We start from the raw sequence: 27,122 nt of genomic DNA on the forward strand, positions 1-27,122 counted from the left end.
ACGGCACGGTCGTAAATGCGCCATTTTGCCTTGTGCTGCAGCCGCTGTGCGCTCGGTTCTTGCGACAGAAGGAGGAGAAGTCCCAGCTGGGATGAGCTCAGAGCTCGGTGCGGGGGCAGAGGAGGCTGCAAGTTCAGCCGGCGGCCTCGTCAGACTGGAAGTGCCAGGGACGCAGCTTATTACTTGTTTCAAGGAGGAAGGTAAGAGCAGAGACATAGGGGCTGGGCGGCTGTGGGACTGGCCGCTGACTGGACTGTGACTATTAAAATGCGTTATTTGCCCTGTTTCCCCCCTACAGGCTGGGGAATGTAAATAAAGCTACACACGTCTTATTCTGTTGTGTTTTACTTGTTGGATAACTTTAGGGCCACTAGACAACTGTCACTGCTGAGACATTTACTGCTGCTCTCAAATGGGGGGGGTCACTGACCCCATCTAAAAAACAGATGCTCTGTAAGGCTACACATTTATTGTTATTGCTACTTTTTATTACTTATCTTTCTATTAAAGCCTCTTCTATTCATATTCCAGTCTCTTATTCAAATCACTACATGGTTGCTAGGGGAATTTGGACCCTAGCAACTGGTTTGCTGAAATTGCAGACTGGAGAGCTGCTGAATAAAAAGCGAAACGACTCAAAAACCACAAATAATACAAAAAAATGAAAACCAATATCAAATGATCTCAGAATATCATACTGAAAGTTCATTTTTACAGGTGAACAAACCCTTTAGAATGCCGGGCTTCATGTGCGTGTTTTTATTGCTGGAATGTTTTAAAGGGACAGTCACACCAGAAAAGGAAATATTTACCCTACCTTACATGTAATAAGTTAAAACGCCCCATTTGGCCCATGCTGATTGCTTAAAGGGTAACTAAAGCCTTTTTTCCCCCCCTCACTTAAATCCTCATTACCAGGTATATATTCTCAAATCTAGAGATTAGGAGGGGGGGCTGAAAGAATATCTGTTGGGGAGGGGGGGCTGAAAGAATATCTGTTGGGGAGGGGGGGCTGAAAGAATATCTGTTGGGGAGGGGAGGCTGAAAGAATATCTGTTGGGGGGGGGGGGCTGAAAGAATATCTGTTGGGGGGGGCTGAAAGAATATCTGTTGGGGGGGGGGGCTGAAAGAATATCTGTTGGGGGGGGGGGGCTAAAGAGAATATCTGCTGGGAGAGGAGGGGCCCCTAAAGAGAATATCTGCTGGGAGAGGAGGGGCCCCTAAAGAGAATATCGTCTGGGAGTGGGGGGCTAAAGAGAATATCGTCTGGGAGTGGGGGGCTAAAGAGAATATCTGGTGGGAGGGGCTAAAGAGAATATCTGGTGGGAGGGGCTAAAGAGAATATCTGGTGGGAGGGGCTAAGGAGAATATCTGGTGGGAGGGGCTAAGGAGAATATCTGGTGGGAGGGGCTAAGGAGAATATCTGGTGGGAGGGGCTAAAGTGAATATCTGGTGGGAGGGGCTAAAGTGAATATCTTCTGGGAGGGGTGCTAAAAAGAATATCTGCTGGGAGGGGCTAAAGAGAATATCTACTGGGAGGGGAGGGGCTAAAGAGAATTTTGGAGGGGAGGGGCTAACGAGAATATCAGAGGGGAGGGGCTAAAGAGAATATGTGCTGTTTCTATGCTAGGTGCTTGCACATCACTGTATCCCAGTCAGGGTACCACACTTATGTTTACAAGAGCAGAAGCGACGCTGCTAGAAAGTGTTTTAATGGGCAATTTATCATAAACATTTGTGCTGTTAAGTGTTCCTGTACACTTGTCGCTTATCTGGAGTAGATAGCCGGCCTGTAGCCCCTACTGAACTTTGTATGTCTCGCCCATGTACCAGTACAGCTGATAATAGAATCACCAGGGCAGGGTTACAATAAGCTGCTTTGTAACAGAATATGATGATTTCATGTATAGGCTTCTATGCTGAGTAGTGTTTTTTCTTGTCCTTTGTGATTTTACTTTTTATTTTTTCCCGGCTGCATATAAACACAGAAGCAGCGGTGTCTGGCATTGGAGCTGGCATGGGAAGTGTTACTCTTTCTATAGAAGCAAGGACTGAGACAGTGGCTTCAATGACCCCCATATCCAAAAGCCTCCTTTAAATTCACTCAAATGCTGCCTTGGCTGCTCTTTGTCTCTTGTGTCTGTGGGAGCGGGAGAGATAAGACTGAGGCACAACAAAGCAGCCATTTTCATTGCCCAGTCCACAGAGACATTGTATAAAGCCGGACAATCGCTCTATAGATCTTTATCCAATCTGTGGCCAGGAATGACGGTGTCGTTATTAAACAGCTTGTTCACCTTCCAAACACTTTCTTTCAGTTTTTAGATTGTTCCCCAGAAACAAAGACTTATTTCTTACTTTCCATTTTCTATTTTTTCTCAAAATCTAAGTTTAATGTTCGTGTCTCTGGTGTTTGAGTCTGGCAGCTCAGTAATTCAGGTGCAGACTCTGAACTGTTACAATTTTGCTACATTAATTGATACATTTCTCGGCAGCATCTCTGGAGTATTAGCAACTATTGTATCAAGTCTAACAGCTGCCTTTAATAAAACTCAGAGATTCTGCTCAACAGGGACAAAGATAAGAAATGTATCAACTTAATGTATCATTTTAGAACCGTTTACAGGGTCGGCGACCCCCCTTTCACAGAGCTGCTTTAGAAGGTAAAAAAATGACACTTTACATTTCAGTCACACATAGAAAATAGAAAGTAATTGGAAAAAGTCTTTATTTCTGGTGACCAACTGAACTGAAAAAAGTGTTGGAAGGTGAACAACCCTTCAAATATCTGGCCAATGTTGGGCCTGATATCAGTCTGTCAGTAGGGCCCCATACCCAGACGCCAATCAACTTTGTGTGGAGGGTCTGGGTCAGCAGTTTATTGGCTTGTTTATGGCCACCTGAAGGCTAATGGCACAAACAGCATCTGCAATCTGACATGATTAGAAACTGCTTGTGACCGGTTGTGTTACAGGTTCACTTTTAAATTCTCAAAAGAGCAAACAGATTTTTTTTTTTTATATTCAATTTTGAAATCTGACATGGGGCTAGACATATTGTCAGTTTCCCAGCTGCCCCAGTCATGTGACTTGTGCCTGCACCTTAGGATGGAACTACTTTCTGGCAGGCTGTTATTTCTCCAACTCTTATGTAACTGAATCAGTCTCAGTGGGACTTGGCTTTTACTATTGAGTGTTGTTCTTAGATCTACCAGGCAGCTGTTATCTTGTGTTATGGAGCTGTTACCTGGTTACCTTCCCATTGTTCTGCTGATGGGCTGCTGGGGGGGAGGGAGGGGTGATATCACTCCAACTTGCAGTACAGCAGTAAAGCGTGACTAAAGTTTATCAGAGCACAAGTCACATGACTGGGGGCAGCTGGGAAACTGACAATATGTCTAGACCCATGTCAGATTTCAAAATAGAATATAAAAAATCAGTTTGCTCTTTTGAAAAATGAATTTCAGTGCAGAATTCTACTGGAGCAGCACTATGAACTGATTGTTTTGAGAAAAAAACATGTTTTCCCATGACAGTATCCCTTTAAGTTATCTTTTAGTATGTTATAGAATGTCCAATTCTAAGCAACTTCTCAATTGATCTTCATTTTTTATTTTGTATATTTTTATTTATAATTATTTCCTTCTTCTTCTGACTTTTCCCAGCTTTCACAAGGATCCCCAAATGTTAGGCACCCCAAGTGAATGTATTTACTTACCTGAAACCCCGGACTGGTGCTCCTGTCAGCAGAAAACCCCACCAGCCTGGGGTTATTACACCAAGCACCATGGAGCGACCCTCTTCCGGCCTCTTCTTGTGGCTTCTCATGCGCATTAGAGTGAAAAGCCGAACATTAACGGCTTTTTAATTCTGCTGCGCATGCGTCTGCCCTGGAAAATTTGAAGGAAGAGGATCTCTCCGTGGAATAACACTGGGCCGGTGCAGTTTTCTGCTGATAGGAGCACCAGCCCGGGGTTTCAAGTAGGGATGCACCAAATCCACTATTTTGGATTCGGCCGAACCTCCGAATCCTTTGCCAAATACTGAACCAAATCCAAATTATTTGCATATGCAAATTAGGGATGGGAAGGGGAAACATTTTTGACTTCCTTGTTTTATGATAAAAAGTCACGTGATTTCCCTCCCGTCCCTAATTTGCATATGCTAATTAGAATTCAGTTCGGCCGGGCAGAAGGATTTGGCTGAATCCTGCTGAAAAAGGCCAAATCCTGGCCGAATCCCGAGCTGGTCTAGGAAGTAACCAGCCTGTAAACACATCAGCTAGGTCTCCCCTTATCTGCATTCTACTGACTCGGGGACTGTGCCAATGGATTGTTTATCTCCAGACTTCTGATAAGGATGCAGAGAGCTGTTTATTGGAGGCTTTGAAGCAGTGCGGTTTCCAAAGATCTCTGCAGAAATGTTCTGTGCTGCATCTGCTAACAAATTCATATTTATAGGATGGATAAATAAAAGTAAAGTGCCTATATACGAGGCTGCTAAAAACTGCAGACAGACAGTCAGTATCTTATTAACCAGTGTACGGGGCCTTCATACGGGATTCCCCAGACCAATATCTGGCCGAAAATCGGGCAGATGCTGGTTTAAAAATCCCATCGGATCTTGGACCCACATCGGTTTGTTGATGTGGCCCTTGCACTGACCGCTTTCATTCCTGGCATAGTGATCCAATCCTTGGGCCCTAGGGCCCACAATCAGATCAGCTCATTCCAGGGGGAATATTGGGGCCAGATCTACTCATTTGATGGCCTCTCCAAACAAGCAGATCTGCCCATGTATAGTTAACTTAACTTTAGGTAGCATGGAGGCAAACAAAGTAGAAGAGGTGGTGATGGTTTCCCTTTAATGCGATGCCCTTCTCCTAGCCATTGCCTGGTTATCTGTAATATGATACATGGAAAGTGAACCTCAGCAGCTTGGAAAAACTTATTTAAAGGAACAGTAATATCAAAAAATAAGTGCTTTAAAGTAATAAAAAATATAATACAGAGTTGCCCTGCACTGGTAAAACTGGTGTGTTTGCTTCAGAAACACTACTATTGTTTATATAAACAAGCTGATGCGTAGCAATGGCGCAACCATTCAAAGGAGAAAAGGTTCAGGTTACACAGCAGATAAGCTCTGTAGAACATAATGGTGTTATCTGTTATCCACTATTTAACCTGTGCCATATAGACTTTTTTCATTTCCACCATTGCTACACAACAGCTTGTTTATATGAACTATAGTAGTGTTTCTGAAGCAAACGCATCAGTTTTACCAGTGCAGGATATCAGTATAGGATATTTTCATTTTTAAAACATTAACATATATTTGGTGTTACTGTTCCTTTAACGTCTGAAAAAAAAATTACACATAGGGGCTGTTTCACCCTTTTGTACACGTTATTGCATGACCTGGCTGCCTTTACAGTCTGTGCAGACTGTACCGTGTGTGGGTGGACATTTTTATAAATATTAAAAATAAATAAAGTAAAAAATTGAAAACGATGTCATTTTATTCTTTACTATAGGTAATTCTTTAGTCCCTGCTTAGGGCAGAGACACACATTCAAATTCTGAGAGATCAGTCTCCCGGCGACAAATCTCTTCTTTGGGGCGACTAATCTCCCCAAAGTGCCTCCCCTGCCTTTCCACCAGGCAACTAATCTCCCCGAATCTGTGTGTCTCTGCCCTAAAATATAGGGTTTATTGTCCCTTTAACTCTCTTTATCTTCGTCCTAGTCTGTCCTGCTGGCATGAATTCCAACAAGGCCTGGCGTTCTTTAGAAACCCATTATCTGAAAGGTCCATTTACATTCACCCTGCTGTTGCCTTGAGATACCATTGGGCTCGTTTATCTACAAGACATAAGGAATTTAGGCTGAGGCCAATGCAATGAGTAAACATTTTGGTTGAATTAAATAAATGAACAGTTGTACAATAAGGGGGTTATTTATGAAAATCTGAATATCTCATTTATTTCTGAAATCTACTTCAACCAAATCCACATAGGTCATTTGGCATTATTTACCAATACATTTTCCCAACAATTTCCTGTGCAGTGAAAAACTCGGATTGTTTGAATTTTGAATTTTTTTTTTTTTTTTTGGATTTTCGCACTAAAACCACAAAATCTTCAGATAATTGCACAAAACCCAGCACATATCTTTGGGACTTCTCGATACGACCTCGGCAGGTCTGAGATGCCAAATTTTTGGATTCTGACTTTTTCCATCCTCGGGGTATAATAAATCACAAAAACTTTGTTGTTTTTTTTTTCTTCACTAAAGTTAGATTTTATAGTACAAAAAAAAAAACTAAATTTTTTTGAGTTTTTGGCATTGAGACTTTTATAAATTACCCCCTTAGTGTCTGGCTCTTGGGCTGTGGTTTTTAACTAGGGATGCACCGAAATCCACTGTTTCGGATTTGGTCGAACCCCCGAATCCTTCACGAAAGATTAGGCCGAATTCCGAATCCTAATTTGCATATGCAAATTAGGGGTGGGAAGGGGAAACATTTTTACTTCCTTGTTTTGTGACAAAAAGTCACGCAATTTCCCTCCCTGCCACTATTTTGCATATACAAAATCTGATTTGGTAGGTCGGGCAGAAGGATTCGGTCGAATACAAATCCTTCTGAAATAGGCCGAATCCTGAATTTGGTGCATCCCAATTTTTAACTCCATGTCTCTCATACCAGTATTTTCATGCCATTCCAACTGACTAGTATAAAAGATATATGAACCCTTATAGTTTAAATACAATAACTTATTGATTCAGTTTATTGCTTTCACAGAAGACTTAAATTTCTTTTTTCAATAAGGCAAGGTTGTCTTTAAAACAGAACATAGGAGCCAGTGCTGTGTTTGTTTGGCAGTGTGTGTGTGTGTTCTTATCTCTACACTCTGAGCTAATGAATCTTGTGCCAAAGAAACGCTGGGCCTGCAAGATAAGAGCCTATCTGACCTTCAGCCAATAGAAATGCTTATATGGGAGGCTTCCTCATAAACCACCTTATCGGAATTCAAAATTAAATATAAAAAAAAAATCTGTTTTGAAAAACTGATTTCTGTGCAATTCTGCTGGAGCAGGACAGTTAACTGATGCGTTTTGAAACATGTTTTTCCATGACTGTATCCCATTAAAGAGGAAATATACCCTTAGGGCTTATTCTCAACATACTGTTTGCCTCCAAAGGAGCAATGGTTTTTGTTACATGCACTAAACAGTAAAAAAAAAAAAAATCTGAAATTGAAAGTAAAGTTACTTTCGGCTTCTGGTTCTTATGAGCATAGTTCAAACACATCAACAATCCACCAAGAAGCCCTTTAAATAAACAAACCCCTTCCTCCTGCTGCCTGTTATAGGGTCTTGTTTAGCAGATCCCAATAGCAATATCGTTTCCCTGGGAAATGCATGTAGTGAGTTTTGTAGTGCAAGTTTTATTTAAGTGTTATTTCTAATTAAACAAAGGTCATTTTTTTGTATTCTAGATGAAGATGATGTGCACAAATGCGGCCGCTGTCAGGCTGAATTCACGAGCCTGGAAGAGTTTGTCCACCACAAGATACAAAAGATCTGCTTGAGAGCCCCGGATCCCAACCTAGTCTCCACTGGTGCGGCACTGAACAGCCAGGAGGTATAAGCACTTGGAACATTGTCATCTTGTCAGTCGAGCCCAACGTGCACTTGGGAAGTTGTAGAGTATCTAACACAGTGGTCCCCAACCAGTGGCTCGTGAGCACCTTGTTGCTCTCCAACCCCTTGAATGTTGCTCCCCGTGACCTAAAAGCAGGTGCTTATTTTTTAATTACTGGCTTAGAGGCAAGTTTTGGTTGCATAAAAAACAGGTGTACTGCCAAACAGAGACTCCTGTAGGCTGACATTCCATATAGGGGCTACCAAATGGCCAATCACAGCCCTTATTCAGCACCCCCTGGAACATTTTTTTATGCTTGCGTTGCTAATTCCCTTTAAATCTGAATGCTGCTCATGGGTTAAAAAGATTGGGGACCCCTGGATTCTAACACAAATGATTGGGTGAGCTTCACTTTATCCGAGTAATCATCCTTACTTAGAGGAGATCATGCATTTTAAAATAGTCAAAAAGTCAGGCATGTCATCGACCTACAGCTGTGGTGCTGAGGATAGTGGTCCCTGTCTGTACCATCAGTGGGGAAATAACGATGTAGGTCTCTCAAAAAAATATATTTAATAAAACAGCTTTTGTAACACCCTGCTCCATGTAAATAAACCATTTTCATAATAATATACTTTTTAGTAGTATGTGCCAATTTGGATAATCCTAAATAGAAAATTGTCATTTAAAAAAAAATGGGATTGTATGATTCTCGGTGCACACAAACAAACCATACATGTTAAGTTACATGAGCCAATTAACAGACAGTTCTGTCTTTTGCTTCCACACTTCCTTCTACACTTCCGCATTTCCTGTTACAGTTAGAGCTGCAGTATTTCTGGTCACGTGATCTCTGAGGCAGCACACAGACCATCAAGAAATGGTGGTTCAAGGCAAGAAATGTAAAAGGGCAATATTTACTTAAATATATATATATATATATACCAGTTTACTAAGATTCTTTAATATGCCACTTAATTTGATATTAATTTGATCTGTTGCTTAAGTATTCATTTTGGGGGTATAGTTTTCCTTTTAAAATTTTTTTTTTCCACAAACATATCTAGTGAGACAGATTGTAAGGAAATCATGAAACTCGTAAGGGCATGCCCCCACTTAGGCTTACAGTGTAATTCATCCATTGTAAAATGCTCTATTTTGGGACCTGAAGTCCCTCTGCTTTCCTTAGTTGGAGGTGCAGAGATTCTTTGGTAAACATGGGGACGTCAGGTCCCAGAATGCATATATGAATATAACAAATCCAGGATTTGGTTCGGGATTCCGCCAGGATTCTGCCTTTTTCGGCAGGATTTGGCCGAATCCTTCTGCCTGGCTGAACCAAATCCTAATTTGCATATTCAAATTAGGGGCAGGGAGGGAAATCCCATTACTTTTTGTCACAAAACAAGGAAGTAAAAATGTTTCCCCTTTCCACCCATAATTTGCATATGCAAATTAGGATTCGGTTCGGTATTCGGCTGAATCTTTCGCGAACGATTCGGGGGTTCAGCCCAATCCAAAATAGTGGATTCGGTGCATCCCTAATTTTTACCACATATTCCCTTGTCAGAATGCATTGTCTGTGATTATTGTATGTATGGGTATGTCATTTATAATTAATAATGTCATACTTAATAGTTCCTATTGCTTTTGTCATGTAAAGTGGTGTTTGTAACAGCAGGTGGTCCCCTCTATAGAAGAGACTGAAACCATCTCCCAAGTCATTGTGGAATCCACAGAAGATGTCAGTAATGAGCCTGATGAAGGTAAAGTTGTCCCCTTGGATTTATTAGCAATGTATTTTATCTATAGTCTGTTTGCTCAGTTGCATCTTTGTTAAACGTTCCAGAGGTATCCGAGGATATAAAGGACATCCTCACCAGTGAAGATAGCACTCTGGGTGTCCAGAGAGATGCGGAGGAGCTGGAAGTTGAGTGGGATGAGAGCCAAGGGGATTTGGAGCAAGATGATTATGATAATTTGGGCCTGGTGACAATGGTTCTGAACGAAAAAGGACGCTACGTTTGCCAGCTGTGTGACAAGACGTTTAAGACCGTAAGTTGAGGTTAGGGTTGGATCTTTATAGAGGGCAGTGGGTCTTTGTCTGTCTTTTTCAAGACTTTTGTTCTTCTAGGCCAACATATTGAGAGCTCACTTGGTCACCCATAGCACAAAGAAAGAGTTTGAGTGCAAGCTGTGTGGCAACTCTTTCAGGACAAAGGGCTCCTTAATACGACACAACCGAAGGCATACCGGTAGGCGATTTCATTGGACTAACTTTATAAACATCCTGTATGGAAAAGTACAAATCCTTTATTGATCTGTTTGAGGCAAGAAAGGGACCTAAGAAACTGCTAAATTTAATTTTCATTGGTACCGTTCTCATGCCATTGGCTTGATAATCGCAAGTAGTGATGAGTGAAAATTTTCGCCAAATTACGCCATGAAAACTACACCAATAGACAGAGTGAAAAAAATGATCACGCACAGACTTCAATGCAGTTTTGTGAGTTCTCGCCGTTTTGCTAAATTCGGTGAAGTGAAGCAGGTCAGATTCGCTAATCGCAAGCCGTCTTCCCTATAGCTTGCTCTTGCTTGCTAAAGCTTCCCAAGCAGAGATGATGGATTTAATATGTAATGCTATAAAGGATCAAAAGGCTTATTTGCATTTTCAAATACCTGGCACTGATTACTCACTCGTGTTTGATTTTTCTTTTTGCTCCCCAGATGAGCGCCCGTATGTCTGCTCAAAATGCGGCAAGAGTTTTAGAGAATCCGGGGCCTTGACACGGCACTTCAGATCTCTCACCCCCTGCACAGAGAAGATACGGCTCAACATGTGCAAAGAGATCTTGATCTCTAAGGAGGAATATGCTTCAGGTCTACTAAAAACAGGTCCATAAAACCATTTCTAATTATAAATTCTACAAAAGTTTTACGCTGTCACATTGGGTTGTTGTGTGGAGGTTTTTCACTAACCACTGCTTATTACACAAAACTTTCTCCCCCCCAATATACAGTATTACTAGAGAACTTCCTACCCACAAGTTTCAATGAACCACAGAGTGAGGTCTGCCTCAGTCAAAGGTAGGGATGCATCGAATCCAGGATTCGGTTCGGGATTCTGCCGAATCCAATCCTTCTGCCCGTCTGAACCGAATCCTCATTTGCATACGCAAATTAGGGGCGGGGAGGGAAATCGAGTGACTTTTTGTCATGAAACAAGGAAGTAAAAATGTCTTCCCCTTCCCACCCTTAATTTCGTGAAGGATTCGGGGGTTCGGCCGAATCTAAAATAGTGGATTTGGTGCATCCCTAGTCAAAGGGGTTGTTCACCTTCCAACACTTTTTTCAGTTCAGTTTTCAGACAGTCTACCAGAAAGACTATTTTCAATTGCTTTCTGTTTCTAATATTTACATTTTTAAAGTTTCATTTTGCATCTTATGTCTGTTTGAAGTAGCAGGGGGAGTCACCAACTATTCTAAATTGTTCTAAATTGATACATTTAGGTGATACATTTCTTATGTTTGTCCCTGCTGAGCAGAATCTCTGGGTTTCATTACAGGCAGCTGTTGATACAATGGTTACTAATACTCCAGAGACGCTGCTGAGAAATGTATCCACTAAATGCATAAAATTGTAACCATTCAGAATCTGCACTAGTGATGTGTGGGCTGACATCGCACTCCTTATTCTGAGACACTGTGCAATTGGTCTTCAAAAAAATTAAGACTAATTAAAAAGTTGCTAAGAATTGGTCTCTCTATAACATACTTGGTGAACTTCCTCTTTAATCCTAATAAAATACTAAGGGTCAGGGCACACAGGCAGATTCACAAGGAAACTCCGCACGACTTTGGAAAACGAATCACACTCCTCTTCGCAGGTGGTAGGCAGGTGCGGGTTGAGCTTATCTTCTGCTCTCTCCACCCGCCACCTTCAAATACTGGCTTCTGTCTTTATAACTGTGCGCCTGCTCGTCCTGTCCCTTTTGTGACGTCATGGAAGGGGCAGGTCGGCGCGGGTCTATAAAAGGAACCCGGAAGTCGGATGCGGGCGGCAACAGGTTGTGGGAGGGCGGGTGTGGGTCGGGTTTCACCCGACCCGCACATCACTCTTCTGCACCTGAATTACTGAGCTGCCAGACTCAAGCACCAGAGACCGGGACGTTAAACTTCAATTTTGGAAAAACAGTTTAAAAAAAAAAAATGGAAGGCTATTGAAAAACGTCTTTATTTCTTGTGAAAAAAAGTGTTTAGAAGGTAAACAACCCCTTTAAACACTGTTCCTAGTGCTTCCCATGTTTGGTGGGAGGGGTTATACAGCTTTAGACTCTTACGCACAGGACATACCCTCCTCTAGAGACAGGGGCCAGAATTTTGAATTTGGAGTCTGCCATTAATTTTATTCTGAGACACTGTGCGATTGGTCTTCAAAAAATGAAGACCAATTGAAAAGTTGCTAAGAATTGGTCACTCTTTAACATACTTTAAAGGTGAACTTCCTCTTTAATCCTAATAAATACTATTGCTTTTCCTGGTTTGGGTGCATTTTGCTGCTGGCGGAGAATGCGTCCAACACGAGCCTTTAAAGGAATAGTAACACCAAAATATGAAAGTATAAGGGTCAGGGCACACAGGCAGATTCGGTGAGATTAGTCGCAAAGAAACTTCAGGCGACTTTGGAAAACTGTCCGAGTGACATCCCGCCGGCTATTTACATTTTTGCTGGAGGGAAAGCAGGGGAGGCAGTTTGGGGAGATTAGTCGCCCCGAAGAAGAGATTTGTCTGCCTGTGTGCCCTGACCCTAAAGGAATGACAATATAATGTACTGTTGCCCTCCACTGGTAAAACTGGTGGGTTTGATTCAGAAACACAACTATAGTTAATATAAACAAGCTGCTGTGTAGCCATGGGGGCAGCCATTCAAGCACAGGATACACAGTAGATATAAGTTCTGAAGAATCCCATTGTATACTACAGAGCTTGTTCTATGCTGTGTAACCTGAGCCTTTTCTCCTTTTTCAGCTTTGAATGGTTTCCCCCATGGCTACACAGCAGCTTGTTTATATAAACTATAGTAGAGTTTCTGAAGCAAATACACCAGTTGTACCAGTGTAGCACAACCGTATATTATATTTTCATTACTTTAAAATGCTTCCATTTTTTTTTGGTGTTACTGTTCCTTTAAATGTTGTTTGTTTTATCAAGTCTATGAGCTCAACCTATCTTGTACAGAGAAAGTGCTGGTTTATAATGTCCGTGATCATGTGGTACAGGGATGTGTAAATGGAGCAACATAGTAGTAGTAGTAATGCATAGAGGGAATATAGACAGGTCCCATCTTGTTTTGGTTAGGGATACAAAAAGAATTATCTGGCTTCTTTATTTTACTATGGGGCAAGGAAGCCCTGGGTTCTATAACCGGAACAAAATGAGCAGGGGGGAAAAAAAACTCTGGCAAACAGTTTGGATTAATTTCAACTACAGTCAAACTACCTAGAATACTCCCCCCCCCTCCTCTAAAACATGTTTGTGCATATATACTGCCCCCTGTCTGCAGTTGAGAGGAGGATGTCGCAACGCTGCCAGGTATGGGCTGACTATTGTCTAATGCTGGACTTTTTGATCAGAAAGGCTAGTTCCTACAAAAGATGTCATCAGCAAGGTGCCCGACGCTCCCTCCCAGCTTGCAAGCGATACCAAGGATGCTTCCCGACTCATCCACCTTTTGACAGATGCCAATGGTAACATTTTGCAAGAAGTTCACATCCAGCTTGAAGCACATGACATTCAACCAGTATCACTTGTGCCAGAGGTAGGCGGATATCTTGAGTCAAGAAGAGACCTGTAGGCTCTAGGTCACATAATATGCAAGGACTGGCATTTGTAAAGCACTAGTGTGAGCAGTGGGCACTCGGAAGACATAGGGGGGAATTCACAAAAGAGCTGATATTGAGACAAAAGCGAAGATGTATTAGAGCCCACTCTCTTAAAATCACCAGACATCATGCCTCTCTACATGCAGAATTTGTGCAAAAGGCAGTTATTTTATCAGATTTTGTTTCTTTGTCAAACAATTGTTTGAATCTGTTATTTGAGTGAGCTCTAATACATCTGCTAGGAAAGGCAACCCCCCCTATAAGATATATTGGATCATTCATCTGACACCCAACTGCTGCATGAAGAGAGAATGAAGAGAAACAGACGCTGAGAGAGGAATAGTGAAGATAAACTTGATTATTTCAGACACAATGCAGATTTTTTAATTGATTGTATTTAGAAAGTGTCTTCAGTATGAGGCAGCTTATATTAAATTTTTTATTTTTCGTGATAGTTCCCTTTTAAATATATATTCAAGTTTGGTAAGATTTTTTAATATGTCACATCATTTTATATAAACTATCTGTTGCTTTAAGTATTCATTTTTGGGGGTATAGTTTTCCTTTAAAAGACCAGTAACATAATTTTTAAATTAATTTCTAGTTAACGGGGAAAAAAAACCACACAGGCAGTTTTAACTTTCAATTCGTAAAGTTTTTTTCATTAAGAAATTCCTTACCGATTCTCTGCTTGCGCTCCTCTTCAGAAACGGCGACAGGGCGACGATCCATCGTGCGGTGCTCGATTTCTCCTCCCTACCTTCTATAGGAGATAGCCAGAGAGGAGAAATCGAGCGCCACACGATGGATCGTCGCTGTTTCTGAAGAGGAGCTCAATCAGAAAATCGGTAAGTAATTTCTTAATAAAGACTTTGCGAATTGAAAGTTAGAACTGCCTTGGTGTTTTGTTATTTTTTTGTTAAGTAGAAACAATTTTTTATTTATTTTTTATGTTACTGGTTGTTTAAGTAATCTGTAGGCCACTATAGGGTTTTTCACTTTTTACCATTTTGGGGTTTTCTCCTCATCCATGGCATTTGTTTACATATGGGTTGACTACAGTTTTACCCTCAGACCCACCAGTCTCTCTAACTGAAGGATGTTTAGTGATTTTTTTGCATCCAATGTTGGAAACTTTACACACACTGTTAGATGGTCCCTTTGTCCTTCCTTCAGCTTGGTCTTATCTGGCCTTTACCCTATCTGCTGCTTCCTCTCGCGACATTCTTTCTTCGATTTGTATGATTTTGAGGGCACATCTGACAGTTCCATCCAATATCCATGTACTGTGGATATCTGTCCATCAGTCGGGTAGGTTTAGACATGTCAATGCACCATATGTGCCAGCGTGTGGTGTATCAACAGATGAGGAAGTGCAATGTATGGCCCATCATACTGTATCCACTAGTTCAGACTGCACACTGATTGGTCAGATACCATATTGCAGTGATCTCCAACCAGTAGCTCGTGAACAACATGTTACTCACCAACCCCATGGATGTTGCTGCCAGTGGCCTCAAAGTAGGAGGTTATTTTTCAATTCCTGGCAAATTTTGGTTGCATAAAAACCTCATGTACTGCCAAACAGAACCTCCTATAGGCTGACAGTCCATATAGGGGCTACCAAATAGCCAATCACAGCTCTTATTTGGTACCTCCAGGAATATTTTTCATGCTTGCGTTGCTTCCCATCTGAATGTTGCTCACTGGTTAAAAAAAAAAGGTTTGCGACCCCCGCCATAATGGGTTAAGCAGTGTATGGCCTCCTTTGCTCTTATCATCTCTCACTTTACTCCCCTCTACTCCTTCTAAAATTATCTTATTGTTCTCTTACACTTCTGCCACCTACCCCACCTGAAATCCTGAGGTGACCTGAAACCTTTATTAGTGAGGCATGGTTTAGCTCTCAGGAATCTACTCTTTCAATCCTACACTTTTTTGCCTCTTGGGGCATTTTTTTTTTTTTGGATTTAAATCACACGGAAGTCTCTGAAATGATTGCACCATTAGTGAAGCTGCATTCAGTATGAAGAAATATGTGCCAATATGAGAAACTTCTGGTATGACCAGCTTTAGAGAGCGGCATGAGATCTGCAGGTTCAGGTCATACAAAATGTTAGAGTGTCCTTGTACACCAGGAACACAGAGTATGGAAGTTTAATTTTTCTATGGTTGCCGGCTGCCTTTCACTAGCCCCAATTGTTAATCGGGTCTTTGTGTGATTTCACTGGTGAGTTGGGGTCAAAAATGGCTGCAGGCTGATGGTGCAATAGTAGGTTCCTTTTGTGACTTAAAGGGGACCCGTCACCCAAACAAAATTATTCAAAATCCTATTTTATCACATTAGTCAAGCAAAATGAACTTTAATTACACGGTATAAATTATTTGAATCTTGTTTCCTTCAGTCTGGGAATTCATAATTATAACAAGCAGGCAGGAGCCATTTTGTGGATACTGTTATTAAGACAAGCCTTGTATCATCTCAGAATCTTGTTTGTTCACCAGAATGGGGGACCCGATGTCAATCCCCATGTCCTGGCTACACAATTAAATGGGGACTGGGAAATTTGGGGAGAGCAGTGACATCTAGGAAGTGCTGAATGGAAAGTGAAAGTAATTGTCTGTCTCCCCTGCCTCTATGCCTAAATTGGATTTCATGTTTAATTTGAAAAGGAGTTTTATCAAACAGATTTTTGTGTCTGGGTGACAGGTCCACTTTAAAGGGATATTGTCATGGGAAAACATGTTTTTTTCAAAATGCATCAGTTAATACTGCTGCTTCAGCAGACTTCTGCACTGAAATCTGTTTTTCAAAAGGGCAAACTTATTTTTTTTTATAATTCATTTTGAAATCTGACATAGGGCATATTGTCTGTTTCCCAGGTTCCCCCAGTCATGTGACTTGTGCTCTGATAAACTTCAATCACTTTACTGCTGTACTGCAATTTGGAGTGATATCACCCCCCTCCCTTCCCCCCCAGCAGCCTAACAGAACAATGCGAAGGTAACCAGACAACAGCTCCCTAACACAAGAAAACAGCTGCCTGGTAGATCTAAGAACAGCACTCAATAGGAAAAAGCCAGGTACCACAAATTCAGTTACATTGAGTAGGAGAAACAACAGCCTGCCAGAAAGCAGTTCCATCCTAAAGTGCTGGCTCTTTCTGAAAGCACATGACCAGGCAAAATGACCTGAGATGCACCTACACACCAATATTACAACTAAAATAAATACACTTACTGGTTCAGGAATTAAATTTTATATTGTAGAGTGAATTATTTGCAGTGTAATTTTAGAAATAAAAACTACATCATAAAAATCACGACCAAATCCCTTTAACATGCTACATTTTTTAACAAGCTTTTGCATTCTGTTTGCTATTTACATATTTACTTTTACTAATCATGCACTGCCTCTGCCGTATTCTGCATCATCTAGTGGGGTGTAAAAATAGAAAGTAAAAGCAGTGTAAATACATTTGCCTTTAGAACACAAGTCCTTTGCCAAACATGAAACTACAATGTTCCTTATGTAAATTTGTGGGCGAGATAAATAAAACCATGAATCCTCTTGATCTACAGGTATGGGATCTGTTGCATCTTTCTGTAATGCTTTAAGGCTACACAAATCATTAAAATATGAAAGAAAAACCTTATTTGTATGAGCTGACTTTTTTTAATTTTTATTTTTTTTAAATGAAACAAGCCCCACAGGTTAGCCTTTTCATTTTGGCTTACTAACCTTATGTGTTAATGATAAAATATGTATAATATATTCTTCTCTGTGGTGTTTGTTTGTATAACAGACAATATGTGTGTGTGTGTAGCTTTTCTTGTGCAGTAAGGGGAAAGTTGTGTATTTAGTTTAATAAAAAGTGGTTACTGCCAGTTCCTTGCGTGAGATGTTATTAGGAGTGGTAGGTTGGGTCACATGCCAGCAAAAACCTGTGCATATATATATATATATATATATATATATATATATATATATATATATATATATATATATATATATATATATATATATATATATATATATATATATATATATATATATATAGATATATATATAGATATATATATAGATATATATATAGATATATAGATAGATATATATATAGATATATAGATAGATATATAGATATATATATAGATATATATATATAGATAGATATATATATATAGATAGATATAGATATATAGATATAGATATATAGATATAGATATATAGATATAGATATAGATATATAGATATAGATATAGATAGAGAGAGATTGCTTTTTAACCATTTCAAGACATACAGACAAATTGTGATGGTTAAACTTGATTCTTGAGATTTTCGCCACATTTAGCTCCCATGTGTAAATTATAACTGTCATGGATGATGAGTAAAACCAAAAAAGTTTCCCTACTTACCATACCGTAATTCACTTTTCCGTAATTCACTTTTTTGGGGCTATCTACCATGGTCTTCTAATTAATGAGTGCAGCTCTCTATAAATAGACATGGCTGATATATATGAATTAAATAGACTTCATGATTTTTTTTTTACTTGTTAACGTATAACTACACCTATTGATATCTCACAGTATGTAAAAAAAAAAAAAAAGCAAATGCATGATTTAGTCCCCCTCTCCCTTCCAGTGCAAGGAGACATAATGCATAGTTTGCTGGGAGGGAGAGTAAATTATTCTCCAGGCTGAAGAGGGAGTTGTGCACCTTTAAAAGGGGCGCTTTGCTACCTACAAGTTGAATGCCCCTTTAATGTTTTCCATGCATGTTATGATTTAATAAATAAAATAAGAATCAATCCTTAAAGGAACAGCAACCCCAAAAATAAAAGTGTTTTAAAGTAATGTAAATATAATGTAGTGTTACACTGCACTGGTAAAACTGGTGTGTTTGCTTCAGATACTCAACTATAGTTTAAATAAACAAGCAGCTGTGTAGCCAACGGGGCAGCCATTCAAAGCTGAGAATGAAGAAAAGGCACCGGATACATAGCGGATAACAGATAAGCTCTCTAGTATACAATGGAATTCTTTAGAACTTACTGTATCTGTTCTCTACTGTGTATCCTGTGCTTGAATGGCTGCCCCCATGGTAGTGTTTCTGAAGCAAACATCCGTTTTTACCAGCGCAGGGTAACTGTACATTATATTGTCATTTGTTTAAAGCATTTTAATTTTTTGGTGTCCCTGTTCCTTTAAGTCTGTGCCCTGTTTTTCACATAGACTGTAAAGTGGTGAGAGCTGCCATATAGATAAGTGATGCATTATAGTAAGTGGGGAAATGATTTGTGATACTCTTGTCCCTCACCGTAGGCTGCAGCTGTTGAGCAGTGTGCAGTAGATGGGGAGCTGAGCAGGGACAGTCTCCTCCATCATATGAACAGCTCCAGTGTTGTGATTGAGACTGTGTCCATGCAGGATGTGGAGAGCGAGGAAATAATCCTAGCCTTGGCAGATGAGTCACACAGTGGCCAAATGGACCAGGTTGTTAACGGCCAGAAAACGGTATGTTTGTGCCATTGGGCGGCAGCGCTGTTTTGGGCACGGTGATATGCTTTGGTTACATAGTGAATGGTATATTGTGCAAATGGCTTTGGGGGTGTGTTATCTAGTAGGTCAGAATTAGGCCTTGGTTAAAAGGTAATATTCCAGTTCAAGCCCCGTTGAAGGACCAACCTTATTACAGGGCCTCCCCTTGACTCATATCAAGGTTATGGCTTAGAGGAAAACCTTTTTGTTTCAGCCTTTCATCAGCAGAAGAATATCTGAGAAAAGGAGAAGGAAAGGCTAAAATTAAGTAAGCTTTATCAGAAAGGTGTATATTAATACACCAGTAAACCCTCAAAGTAATGCTGCTCAGAGTCCTCTGTCAAAAGAAACACAGCATTTCTTTCCTTCTATTGTGTACTCATGGGCTTCTGTATCAGACTTCCTGTTTTCAGCTTAAACCTCCAGGGCTAGGACTTGAGCATGCTCAGTTTGCTCCTCTCTCCCCTCCCTGCTGTAATCTGAGCCCAGAGCTATGAGTGAGCAGGGAGAGACTCAGGCAGGAAGTGATGTCACATCAAGCTAATATGGCAGCTGCTATACTAAACAAACAGATAAAGCTTGGTAAAGCATTCTGCAGAATAAATATATGCTTATAGCTTGCACTATTGTGGCTAATTTATTGGCGATAAAGTGCTTGTATAGCTTTCCTTCTCCTTTAAATTTCATTCTTATCAATGTCTAGGCTTTCAGGGCTGTCCATAAAGGCAATCTAAAATGTCTCAATGGCCCTGGGGTGGACAAGCCTGCAGTATAGAAAGCACTGCTCTAGACCGTTATGTCAAAAATATACAAGGAGATGAGGACCGGTGGAGATCATGGTAGCTTAATAGCCTTAGTACTGCCCACCTACATCTCTATAAAGATAAGGGTTCATCCTAAAAATCCAGTCATTTATCTGCTGAATGGAATCTTTATCCAGCTGGGCTGCAACTTATTCCCCATGTTTTTTTATGGAGCTTTGAGACATACAGACAAACGTAGAGGTGAGTTCAAGTACAACAGGTGCATATGGAGGCGAGACTTGTAATAAAGCCGCACATTTGGAGCATGTTAAGGCATGATATGTGGATCTGTTTCTGATGAGCTCTGCAGTCAACCATATAAAGCTTTCCTTAGAAAATGTTGAATACAAGTAGTCAAATGATTCACGGCCACCAAAGGTAAAGTGGTGTTTTAAGGGTTATTCACAGGTGCTTCAGAAATCGGTACAAATGCCTTAGTATGGTATGTTTGGAACATAAACGTGCTGAAATTGTGACAAGCAAGTGTAGTACCTCTATCCACTGATCCCCGGACTCACTGCTATTCATCTTGGGCACCAAGACATTTGGAGAACGAATGATTGGAATATGTTGTGCCCTTGGCATCTGTCTAAAGAATCCCTCAGAGGTTTTTGGACTGGCATCTCTCTTCTAAAGGGAAGCACCACCATGCATTCTGGTTTCCTTCATTAAACCCAAACCTGGCGCGCACACACACACACACACACACAATCCGTTTGAGAAATAATGGCACTCCCGAAAATTGAGGTGAATATCAATATATATTCCTAAAATGCACTCACAGGTCTGAAGAAAAACTAAAAAAAAGTATTTAATGTGGGCACAAAAAAACTGGGATTAAACCCCACTGACAACCGTTTCCTCTTTCCAATAGATAGATGGGACATCAGAGAGCGCTGATCCAATGCTGAAATGTCCAAAGTGCAATACAGTTTGCATTAGTGCCAATGCTTTGAGTGTCCACTTGAAAGGGCATGAAGGTAAGTTGGGTTTCCCGTAAACTTCTCCGAGTATTGCTTTTCTCTTTCCAATTCAGCCTTGCATACAGCAGAAGGGACACCAAGGCAAGCTATAGTAGGGAAGGAAGGGTTTCTCAGCATGAATTCTATTTAATATTCCCCGATAATTGTGTTTGGGTGCAGGAAGTTAACACCTCACTTATATGACGGTTTCATAAACAACTTTAGGGGCCTCTAGAATAAGAGGCCTTTTAGTCACCCGAATCAGTGGCAGGGACTTAAAGAAACAGTGTAAAAATAAAAACTGGGTAAATAGGCTGTGCAAAATAAAAAAAAAAAGGTTTGCAATATAGTTAGGCAAAAATGTAATGTATAAAGGCTGGAGTGACCGGATGTCTAACATAATAGTCAGAACATTACTTCCTGCTTTTCAGCTCTCTAACTCAGCAACTTGAAGGGAGGCCACATGGAACATAACAGTTCAGTGAGTTTGCAATTGATCCTCAGCATTCAGCTCAAATTCAAAAGCAAATGGTTATGACCCATGCTCCCCCCCCCCCCATGTCTCTGGTTACTGCTTGGTAACCAATCAGTGGAAACCAAGAGAGCTGAAAAGCAGGAAGTATAGTTCTGGCTATTATGTTAGACATTCGGTCACTCCAGCCTTTATACATTTTTGACTATATTAAAAAAAAAATTTATTTTGCACAGCCTGTCTATTTACCCAGTTTTTTATTTTTAAACTCAACAATTCCTCTGAGAGTGGAATCCTATTTCCAGCAAGTAGCCCTGGTTCATGCTTTTTGGCAACAGTCATGGAATAAGGGCTATTCCCATTGGGAAATATCAATACATATGGTTAGAAATGAGGGGGAAATGTCTATGCTGGAGTAGTAACATTGAATATCTATGCATGGCTGCTAATAGAAGTATCATTTGCTTGCAGTGATAGCTGGGCTGTAGGGTTTGATGATATTCTTCCCAATTCATGTTTGTGAAAAAATGCTACAGGTAGCAGATTGTGAGCGTGGATGCCAAAGCGCATCTGCTAGAATCCACTATTCTATTGAAATGCTGCTCTGTTGGCAGGGTGCATGCTGTACACCTGTGAAGTGTGTGGCAGGGAGTTCCTTAAGCGCCACCTGCTCAGAAAGCACCAGGAGTGTCACTACAGCGAGCGCAAATATAAGTGCGGAGAATGCGGGAAAATGTACAAGACAGTTGCTCACGTCAAGGGCCACATGAGAGTGCACTCGGATGATCGGCCGTACCCTTGTCCTAAGTGTGGCAAGAGATACAAAACCAAGGTTAGTTGGTGGATGGGCATAAATTACGGACGTTCGTTCTCACATCACCCATGACATGACGCAGTAATAATAAGTACGTAGCCTTACAGAGCATTTGCTTTTAGATGGGGTTAGTGACACCCATCTGAAAGCTGAAAAGAGTCAGAAGAAAAAGGCAAATAATTATAAAACTATAAAAAATTAAAACCAATGGAAACTGTTTGTTTTGTTTAAGTACTAAAAGTTTACTTAAAGGTGAACCACCCCTTTATGATAGCTTGTAATAGAGTCCTGCAGCGGGTCGGGCACCCGCTGATTACCCACAAAAACCTGCGGTACCCTGTGGGTTGCAGGTAGGAGTTTTGGGGGCAGGTATAGATAGGAGTCGGTGGTTCTCCGGGGTTGCGGGTTCTCAATAACGAGTCTTACTCCATTTTTTCTGATCATGCCTACTTCTAATGATGTCACTGGTTTACAATGACAACACTTTCTGCTTCTTGGTGGTCAGCGGATCGGGTTGCGGATAAGGTACTTGCGGGCCGGCCCGATACCCGTGGGTCTGGCATGTTCAGGCCGACCATGCTGTGCCGTTTGCGGGTCATGGGCGGGTTGAACTCTTCTGCCTGCTGTCCCCCTCCCACGACCTCAGACTGCCAGCTTCCGGTTTTATAGGCGTGTGCCTGCCCCGCCCCTTTTGTGATGTCATTGGCAGGGCAGGTCAGTGCGGGTCTATAAATGGAGGAGGGAAAGCCAGGTGAGGGCGGGTGCAGGTCGAGCTTTTCTCTGCCCACACATTAGTAGTTTATTATTCTGGTCATTGGATCTAGTAAAAACATTAAAAAATGGAAATTAATTGAGTCAGCTGCACCGACTGAGATCAGTGTTATTATAACAGAAGCATAACTTGCCTCTGTAATGGATTGTTTTTTTTTTTTTTCTCCACCCCACAGAATGCCCAGCAGGTTCACTCTCGTACCCACTTAGATGACAAGCCATACATCTGCCAGTTCTGCCCCAACAGCTTCCGTGAGAAGGGCTCTCTGATCCGGCACGTCCGGCACCACACTGGCGAGAGGCCCTTTAAGTGTCACAAATGTGGCCGAGGCTTCGCCGAGCATGGAACTCTCAATCGACATTTAAAAACCAAAGGTAAATGATAACGCCCACTGATAGATGTTTTTTATTTTATTTTTTTTAAAGGGATTTTCTCATGACTTGGTGTATTTTTTTATTTCTAAATTACACTGCAAATAATTCACTCTACAATATAAAATTTCATTCCTAACCCAACAAAAGTGTGTTGTAATATTGGTGTGAAGGTGCATCTCAGGTAATTTTGCCTGGTCATGTGCTTTCAGAAAGAGCCAGCACTTTAGGATGGAACTGCTTTCTGGCAGGCTGTTTTCTCCTAGCCTCAGCGGGACATGGATTTTTACTATTGAGTGCTTCTTATATCTATCAGGGAGCTGCTTTCTGGTTACCTTCCCAATGTGATGGGCTACACGGGTGGGGGGGGCGATTTCACTCCAACTTGCAGTACAGCAGTAAAGAGTTACTGAAGTTTATCAGAGCACAAGTCACATGACTGGGGGGCACCTGGCAAACTGACGACTGTTGAATTTTAACTGTTGAATTTTGCAAAAAAAAAAAAAAACAAACATTTTTCCCAAGACAGTATCCCTTTAAGTTGGGTCCCAGTGCCGTTCGTATGTTCAAATGCTGATGCATTTAGTTATGTCACATTTGATTGCAGTCTGCAAACCTTGTTACACCCTTTGGATAATATGCTCTGCTTAAAATGGCACCAGGTGCTATAGAATAACGGGGAAAATGTTTGCGGGTTTCTTCAGGAGGCTGCATGCTGCTATTGTCACTGAAAAAAAAGCCTGACGGTGCATCCAGCACTGAAGAGAGCAGCGTCGCATTGACCGAGGAAACCACTGTGGCGTCATCTGAAGAGTCGCAGGAACCTCACACGGTGCTAGTGGAGTTTTCTTCAGTGGTCGCTGATACTCAGGAATATATAATCGAGGTGAGAGAGTGTTTGTTGGTTATTGTTCTAAGGCAAGAGCAATGGGCCATTACTGAGCAGTTGCTGAACTCGCCTGTTTTTGGAAACACTCCCTTAGTCCATTAGACTTGATGATTATGAGCTATATTATATATTATGAGTTATGAGTCCTGTGCGGAACCAATTTCTAAGAGCCGAACCGCAACGTGCACATTTATCCACTTTGATCCACTACCTGACCCGGAGCCGCAACTTCCTTATCCACAACCTGCCGACCACCATCAAACAGGCTGAAGTGATGTCATCAAAAGTGGACGGGGACAGATACAAGTTTTGTAAAACTTTTAAAAGGAGTAAAATAAAGACAATATTACATAAGATAAGAAATTTAGATGACCCATAGCACCTGAAAATCCTCCCCTCATTCTGCAGGGTGCCCGCTTTTTTTGAGGGTACCCGACACGCTGCAGGACCCTATTATATGCTTTATCTATTGTTAATGTCTGCCTGGGCTTTATTTAGACAACAAAGACCAGCTTCAAGGCACAAAATATATTGGTAATGCAGACCATGTTAAGTCCTTGCATCTGATCATTCCCTCTATGTTCACAGACTGCTGCTGAAGACTCCGAGACCAGTGAAGCTGCCGAGCTCATCCAGGATACCAGATCTCAAGAGGTGAGATTTTAAGTACTAGGGAAGCATAGTGGTGAAGACACACACAGCTACTTGTCACAGCTACAACATAGATAATAATGGTAATTGGCTTTGCTATGGGTCGGGGCACACGGGCAGATTAGTCGCCAGGCAACAAACCTCCTTCTTCGGGGTGATTGCTCTCCCCGATCTGCCTTCTGCCAGCTAAAAGAGTGCTTTGTTTTCCGAAGTCGCCCGTAATTGCCTCTGGCAACTTCGGAAAACAAATCTATCAGAGTGCCTGCCCCAAGGCGATTTTCATTTTAGCCGGGGGAAGGCAGATCGGGGAAGAAGAGGAGATTTGTCGCCTGGCGACTAATCTCCCCGAATCTGCCCTTGTGCCCTGACCCTAAGGGTGGTGGTAGTTTGGGAGATTAGTTGCCCAGTGACTGTTTCCTCGTGAGGCAACTTCGGGGGACTTCAGAAATCCGAAGCGATTTGTATGCCATTATGCCGGCGATTCGTAGTTTTGCCAGCGGGAAGGCATTTCGAACAGATTAGTCGCCCGCAGTAGAGAAGATTTGTCACTGGGCAACTAATCTCCCCAACTGCCACCACCCTAAGACATGTGTTTAAGCAGAGGCAATTCTCGGTATTGTCTATGGCAGGGTATTTTGTAACCACAAGTAGCTGCTACTATTGTCTATTTAGTAGTTGTGACAATTAGCTGTTAATAGTAGCTGTGTGTGTGTTGTGACTAAAGTCAATAGTTTCCAAACAATAAGGCAGCCACACCCAATCCATGATTATTCCCTTAGTTATGCCCTTTTTAACCATTTTGCATTGATATTCAGGTTGACGGGCACCTCTTTTCAGTCGTTCAGCAGATTGTAAGCGATGGAAGCCCCAGCCAACAGATCATTGTCCAAAACATGTCCATTGACGGTGAAGAGCGGGTGGAGGAAGTGCCCACTACTGACACAATTGCTATAGCAACCCCTGAATTACTCACTGAGCAAGTTGCTTTGACTTTGGCCTCTGCCATGGAGGACGGTGTTGTAGTAGCCAAGGAGGAGCCCATGGAGGAGCAACATATTCCTGTACCAGAGGAAGTAGAGATGATGGAGAACGCAGAAGAGTTTGTGATTGAATCCCACAATGAAGATCTAGAAGTTCAGACAGTCATTGTGTAGAAGATTGGACAGGTTTTACTTTTTTTTTTTTTTTTAAAAAAAAAAAAAAGTTTTCAAAGACATTGAGACAAACACAGGGAACCAATCAGAATGTCTCCTGAGTGGGCCAAGGGTCATATGCAGTGTTCTCTACACCCAGGTCTATACATAGTGTTGTTAGTATGAAATCCTGAAAGTGCTACTATTGATGTCTAGTATTGTGCGTCCAGCAACGCTCTTCATTAGTGTGTACACTATAAAGCTGCACAACAAAGCAATGAGAGGCGTTCCCTGTCGCTCCATATTCATCGACTCCATCCCTATCTGTGTAAGGCCTAACCACTCACTTGTCTGTGTGCCTTGATTTCACTATGTAACGTTCATTTCTGCCTGTATTCTTTGGGTTCTCACGCCCAGTTCTTTCTCACATTGAGAACTCTACAGCTTTCAGGTCATAAATGAGAACTAGCCTATAGCTTTGCTATGATACGCAAGTATAGCAAATCCCTAAATCAGTTTTCAGCTGTGGTGGCCACATTCATAAATGGCTTTTAAAGGATAAGTAAACCTTGAAAATAAGTGAATGTGGGTGCTATTCTAAGCACTTTTGCAAATGTACATTCATTATATTTTTTGTTTTAATTCCAAGATATAAAAGGATACATGTACTGTTAATATGAATTGATTTTGTTACAACAGAGCCACCTGCTGGTCATTTTCTGACCAGTCTGACCACCAAGTAGTCAAGGAAGTTGTCAGGAGAAAGAAAGAGAGGCTGCTCTGATGTTCTTTGAGAAAGGTTTCTAATTGTTTTCCTAGGCAAAAAAACCAACACAGCCTCTTTCTTTCTCCTGACAACATCCTTGACTACTTGGTGGTCAAACTATACAAATATGGAACAGTATATGCAGTATTTTAAATGCGTTGAATGAGCTTACCGCTATGCACGGTGGGCCCAGTAGCACACGCCCCAGACCTTCAGCAAAGGGAGCAAACACCAGGAGGCTGGAACCAAGCCTGAAGCCACAAAGTAGTAGATCTGGAGTCAGATTGTAAAAGGTTAAAATGCTTCCATTTTATTCTCCATAATTAAGAACCAAGGCCTGACTCATTTCGTGTCTACTAGGGACGCTTCGTCATAGGCCTTATGACTAAGTGTCCCTGGTAGAGGGACAAAACGCAGGTCTTGG

At 41.3% G+C, this 27,122-nt stretch overlaps 1 protein-coding gene across 4 annotated transcripts; it reads left to right on the plus strand.

Annotated features, from left to right (window-relative positions):
- On the plus strand, nucleotides 1-25,977 carry e4f1.L (E4F transcription factor 1 L homeolog). 4 transcript variants are annotated; one of them, XM_018236570.2, is made up of 14 exons: nucleotides 1-200; nucleotides 7,497-7,642; nucleotides 9,321-9,408; nucleotides 9,492-9,697; nucleotides 9,777-9,897; nucleotides 10,370-10,537; nucleotides 13,276-13,460; nucleotides 18,850-19,041; nucleotides 20,743-20,848; nucleotides 21,917-22,134; nucleotides 23,064-23,262; nucleotides 23,964-24,145; nucleotides 24,737-24,802; nucleotides 25,615-25,977. In XM_018236570.2, the coding sequence occupies exons 1-14, from the start codon at nucleotides 92-94 to the stop codon at nucleotides 25,951-25,953; spliced, it is 2,325 nt and encodes a 774-aa protein (XP_018092059.1). In that variant the 5' UTR covers nucleotides 1-91; the 3' UTR covers nucleotides 25,954-25,977. The 4 variants fall into 4 exon arrangements, with proteins under 4 accessions (XP_018092059.1, XP_018092060.1, XP_018092062.1 ...); XM_018236571.2 differs by having other exon boundaries at nucleotides 9,324-9,408; XM_018236573.2 differs by having other exon boundaries at nucleotides 25,637-25,859.
- Nucleotides 25,978-27,122: the final 1,145 nt, after the last annotated feature.

The sequence above is a fragment of the Xenopus laevis genome, chromosome 9_10L (genome assembly GCF_017654675.1).
Source record: "Xenopus laevis strain J_2021 chromosome 9_10L, Xenopus_laevis_v10.1, whole genome shotgun sequence".
NCBI lineage: Eukaryota > Metazoa > Chordata > Amphibia > Anura > Pipidae > Xenopus > Xenopus laevis.